Source organism: Colobus angolensis, unplaced genomic scaffold, assembly GCF_000951035.1.
Source record: "Colobus angolensis palliatus isolate OR3802 unplaced genomic scaffold, Cang.pa_1.0 Scaffold113, whole genome shotgun sequence".
In the NCBI taxonomy this organism is placed as follows: domain Eukaryota; kingdom Metazoa; phylum Chordata; class Mammalia; order Primates; family Cercopithecidae; genus Colobus; species Colobus angolensis.
Genome location: NW_012112364.1, coordinates 6,619,289 through 6,624,212, shown reverse-complemented (window position 1 = coordinate 6,624,212; position 4,924 = coordinate 6,619,289). Strand labels below are relative to the sequence as shown.

Sequence of the window (4,924 nt, the reverse complement as noted above, 5' to 3'; positions counted from 1 at the left end):
TGCGCCCGGCCGAGGTAATTCTTACAGACATGGTGTCTCGCACGGTGTCTTGGACATTGTAAGTGCTTGTTGTTCTCATTTGTTGTTGTTTTACCTTTTAAGCGTACATTTCTGTATGTTTTAATGTTAATTTAGGGAAAGAGAACAACCGCCACGTTTTGCTCAACCTGGGACATTTGAATTTGAGTATGCATCTCGATGGAAGGCTCTTGATGAAATGGAAAAGCAGCAGCGTGAGCAGGTTGATAGAAACATCAGAGAAGCCAAAGAGAAACTGGAGGCAGAAATGGAAGCAGCTCGGCATGAACACCAACTAATGCTCATGAGGCAAGGTAAACATGGATTTTCATGTAGCTGTGGTATGATTTTTTTTTTCCCCTTAAGTGTGTGTACCATTCATGTACTACTGTGTAAAGTGCCATTTAGGAGTTTAGAGATAAAGTTGGAACTTAACATATTAGGTGTGAAAGTCGCCCTTTTCCCAGATAACTTCCCTTAAAAAAAAACACAACTTACTAAAAGTTAGTTTTACTTGCCGGGCACGGTGGCTCACACCTGTAATCCCAGCACTTTGGAGGCTGAGGCGGGTGGATCACCTGAGGTCAGGAGTTTGAGACCAGCCTGACCAACATGGAGAAACCCTGTCTCTACTCAGAATACAAAATCAGCCAGTTGTGGTTGTGCGCACCTGTAATCCCAGCTAGTTGGAAGGCTGAGGCAGGAGAATCGCTTGAACCTGGGAGGCGGAGGTTTCGGTGAGCTGAGATCACATCATTGCATTCCAGCCTGGGCAACAAGAGCAAAACTCTGTCTCAAAAAGAAAAAAAATTAAAAAGTTAGTTTTACTTATGCAAGTCGTATTGTTGGAGGTAATTTGAGGATATTAAATTGTGCCAGTACCAAATACATGATTCTCTTGGCAAACAGAAACATAGCAGGCAAATTTTGGTAGGTAGACATGGCACATACAGGATTTTTTGTTTGATGAGAAGAAGAATTTGGACAAATGCTGGCTGTTTAAGATTATTGTTACATGTTTGAAAGAGTACAGATGGATAATCTGGTAGAGATGAAAAAGATTCATGTGTACAGATGGATATGGGGATTTAGGAAAAGTTAGTAATTGGCAAGAATATATATATATATATATATATTTGAGATGGAGTCTTGCTCTGTTGCCCAGACTGGAGTGCAATGGCACGAAAACGTCTCACTGCAACCTCCGCCTCCTGGGTTCAAGCAATTCTCCTGCCTCAGTTTCCCTAGTAGCTGGGATTACAGGCACACACCACAATGCCCATCTGATTTTTTTGTATTTATCTTCTCTTGAGTGTCCCCAGAGATCAAGGTACCACAGCTGCCTGCCTGAATTTCTGCAGCCGCATTCCTGCTGAACGTTTCCGTCATTTAATCTTGGCTTTCTTTAAACCATTCTGTATACTAGATTCATTATTTTTTTTAGCAGGTGAAAATTTGATGATTTTTCTCTAAATCCTTTTGGGTAAATTCTCATTTACTTTAGAATGAAGTATAGGTTTTTTTTTTTTTTCCTGGCATGTGTGTTCTAATATTTCGTACATCACTATTCAGTAAATATTTATTAAGCAGTTATGATCAAGTCATTGAGTAACTGCTGATTCCATGTGTGTTAAAACAAAATCGAGCCCAGCAAACAATAGAAACTAGTCAGGTGGTTTGATTTAATTTGGACCCTAAGCTTGGTAGTTCTGTATGTTCACTCTTCTAACAAAATTGAGTTCATTTATATCTTACAGTAGATTTAAAGGTAAACTGTCATTAGCCGGATGTGGTGATGGGTGCCTGTGATCCAAGCTACATGGGAGGCAGAGAATTACTTGAACCCAGGAGGTGGAGGTTGCAGTGAGCCGAGATCACGCCAGTGCACTCCGGCCTGGGCGACAGAGCGAGACTCCAGGATAACTGACTCCAAGATAAACTGTCTTTTATTTTGTGGAAAATTTGCAAGTTGTTATTTGCAGTAAAGGTACTGAATCATTCATTAGCTGTTAGAGCTGGAAGAGAGATTTTTTTTTTTTTTTTTTTTTGGATATAGAATCTCACTCTGTCGCCCAGCCTGGAGTGCAGTGGCATGATCTTGGCACACTGCAACCTCCGCCTCCCGTGTTGAAGCAATTCTCGTGTCTCACTCTCCCTAGTAGCTGGTACTACAGGCACGTGCCACCACGCCCGGCTAATTTTTTTGCTTTTTTTGAATTTGAGATGGAGTCTCACTTTTGTCGCCCAGGCTGGAATGCATTGGTGTGATCTTAGCTCACTGCAACCTCCACCTCCTGAGTTCAAGTGATCCTCTTGCCTCAGCCTCCTAAGTGGCTGGAATTACAAGTGTGTGCCTCCACACTTAGCTAATTTTTTGTATTTTTAGTAGAGATGGGGTTTTACCATGTTGTCCACGAGTTCAAGGCTGCTCTTGAACTCGTGACCTCAGGTGATCCGCCTGCCTCAGCCTCCCAAACTGCTGGGATTGCAGGCATGAGCCACCGTGCCTGGCCAGTTTTTTTTGTATTTTTGGTAGAGATGGGATTTCTCCATGTTGACCAAGCCGGTGTTGAAATCCTAGCCTCAAGTGATCTACCCACCTTGGCCTCCCATAGTGCTGGGATTACAGATATGAGCCACCATGCCCGGCCAAGAGATCTTAAAGTTTGTCCAGTCCAGTGGTTTTGAAATTTTATTACACATTAGAATCATCTGGAAATTTCCTGGGCTCTGTGATTGCCCTAGCCCTTCTGTTCAACGTGAATTGTTTTCTCTTAGCCTGCTAGGCACTTCTCTCCCATTCTGTTTCTCACCTATCTACAGTCGTGCCCTAGTTAGGAAATAATGTTGATTAGATATGGAAGCATCTGTACTAAAGATTTAACATTCACTAATTTAGCACATCTTTAATGTCAGTTACGGGAGGCACGTCTGAGGTACTGAGGATATGTTGATGGCAAAGAACATTTCCTTAGACTTCAATTTTTTCTTGAGCTCGTAGAAAACTTTGCCTGAAGGTATTTTGATGTTTGAAGTAGAGTAATTTTGCAGAGTTATTTCCCATGAGTTTAAGTTTTGTTGTTTATTGTATGTTCATTTAAAGCCCCTGTTAACAATATCTTAGTTTATAATATTAGAAAATCACATTGCCTGTTGCATCCCACTCCCTGCTTCTGGGTTCACTTGTGCTGAAGTACTTGTACTTATTTCATCAAAAGTCTGCAGTTGGTAAATTTCAGTTTTAGTTTGTTTAAAATTTAAAAAGTTACAACTTCCTCCCATTTGTTCTACAATTTTGTATTTCTTTTTTTTTTTTTTTTTTTTTTTTTGAGGGCCCTGAAGGCTTTTATTTGACTGGTCCATAGAGTGGGGAGTGCACCCCCTACAGGGCCACCTGGGGGTCCACTTTCCCGGGTCCCTGGCCTTTGGCCAGCTCTGCCGCCTTCTTCTCCCGCCGCTTCTTTCGCTGGAGCAGCCTCCGCTCCCACTCAAACTCCTTCATGCACATCAGATAGTCGCGGTGCCCGCAGTAGTGCCAGTCGTGCCGCTCCTGCTTGCAGGCCAGGAAGTTGAGGAAGCTGTCGCACTTGCACTTGAGCAGCCGGATGAGGTAGTGGGCACAGTAGTCCCGCAGCTGGAGCTTCAGCTGCGCGTCCATCATCTCCTGCTGTGTGGCCACCATCTCGCGCTCCTTGTGTTCGGGGAAGCCGTAGTCGGGCGGGAAGGTTGGCATCTGCAAGGGGTCGGGCTCCACCGAGGCATCGCCCAAGTAGCGCCGGACCAGGTGCGCCCCCATGGCTATAGTCCTTTTTTTTTCTTTTTTTGAGACAGACTCTTGCTCTGTTGCCCAAGCTGGAGTGCAGTGGTGCAACCTCAGCTCACTGTAACCTCCCTCTTGCCTTCTGGGTTTAAGCGATTCTCCTGCCTCAGCCTCCCAAGTAGCTAGGATTACAGGTGCACGCCACCACGCCCGGCTAATTTTGTATTTTTAGTAGAGATGGGGTTTCACCATGTTGGTCAAGCTAGTTTCGAACTCCCAACCTCAAGTGATCTACCCGCCTCGGCCTCCCACAGTGCTGGGATTACAGGCGTGAGGCACGGTACCCGGCCTACAATTTTATATTTCATCCAGCATTTCTAAGGATGCCTTCAGGTTGAGGAAAGACTGTAATTAATCTAAGTTGTGTGGTTCTGCAGAAACATGCATCGTGACATATCATGGAAGGAGAAATCTCAAACAATACAGAAAAATTGTCCCCCTGTTCACTACCTTCTGCTTTTTGGTAAGAATCACTCTTCTGTATTTTAAGTCTCTTTCGTGTCCTTTAATGAAAAAATTCTGCATATGTCATCAGATGTTTCTGTGTATTAGTAAGCAAAAAACCCAGAAATCATAACAACCAAACAAACTGGCTGGGCTCAGTGTCTCATGCCTGTAATTCTAGCACTTTGGGAAGCTGAGGTGGGAGGATTGTTTGAGTCCAGCAGTTCAAGACTAACCTCAGCAACATAGTGAGACCCCGTCTCTACCAAAAGTACAAAAATTAGCTGGGCCTTGGTGGCATGTGTCTGTAGTTACAGCTACCTGGGAAGGCTTAGGTGGGAGGATCACTTGAGCCTGGGAGCTTGAGGCTATAGTGAGCTGTAATTATGTCACTGTACTCCAGCCTGGGTGATAGAATGAGACCTTGTTTCAAAAAAAAAAAGAAAAAGCTGTTTACCTTTTCTGTACCTTTTTTACTTTCTACATGAATATATATGGAAATACCTGCCTTATATTTTTCATGGCCATATGATATTTTATATGGGTATAGTTTGGTTCATCCTCTTTTGGTAACAATTTCTCTTTTCAGTTTGTTTTTAAAAGCAGTGCTGCAAAGAATATATATGCATGTATCAGAAAATT

At 43.3% G+C, this 4,924-nt stretch overlaps 2 protein-coding genes across 2 annotated transcripts in view; one reads left to right on the top strand and one right to left on the bottom strand.

Moving 5' to 3' along the window:
• Positions 1–4,924, top strand: part of PSPC1 (paraspeckle component 1) — a 74,144-nt gene that overhangs the window by 23,122 nt on the left and 46,098 nt on the right. Inside the window, exon 3 of the mRNA XM_011959223.1 lies at positions 136–332. Coding sequence (XP_011814613.1) covers positions 136–332 — 197 coding nt within the window. The remainder of the gene's footprint in view (positions 1–135; positions 333–4,924) is intronic.
• LOC105523897 (NADH dehydrogenase [ubiquinone] 1 beta subcomplex subunit 7) lies at positions 3,323–3,818 on the bottom strand. The gene has a single exon (XM_011958946.1). It carries the CDS (start codon positions 3,812–3,814, stop codon positions 3,401–3,403), a length of 414 nt encoding a protein of 137 aa, XP_011814336.1. The 5' UTR covers positions 3,815–3,818; the 3' UTR covers positions 3,323–3,400.

Bases quoted from the DNA above. Each gene is read 5' to 3' on its own strand.
- LOC105523897 (XM_011958946.1), bottom strand. From the start codon at position 3,814: ATGGGGGCGCACCTGGTCCGGCGCTACTTGGGCGATGCCTCGGTGGAG.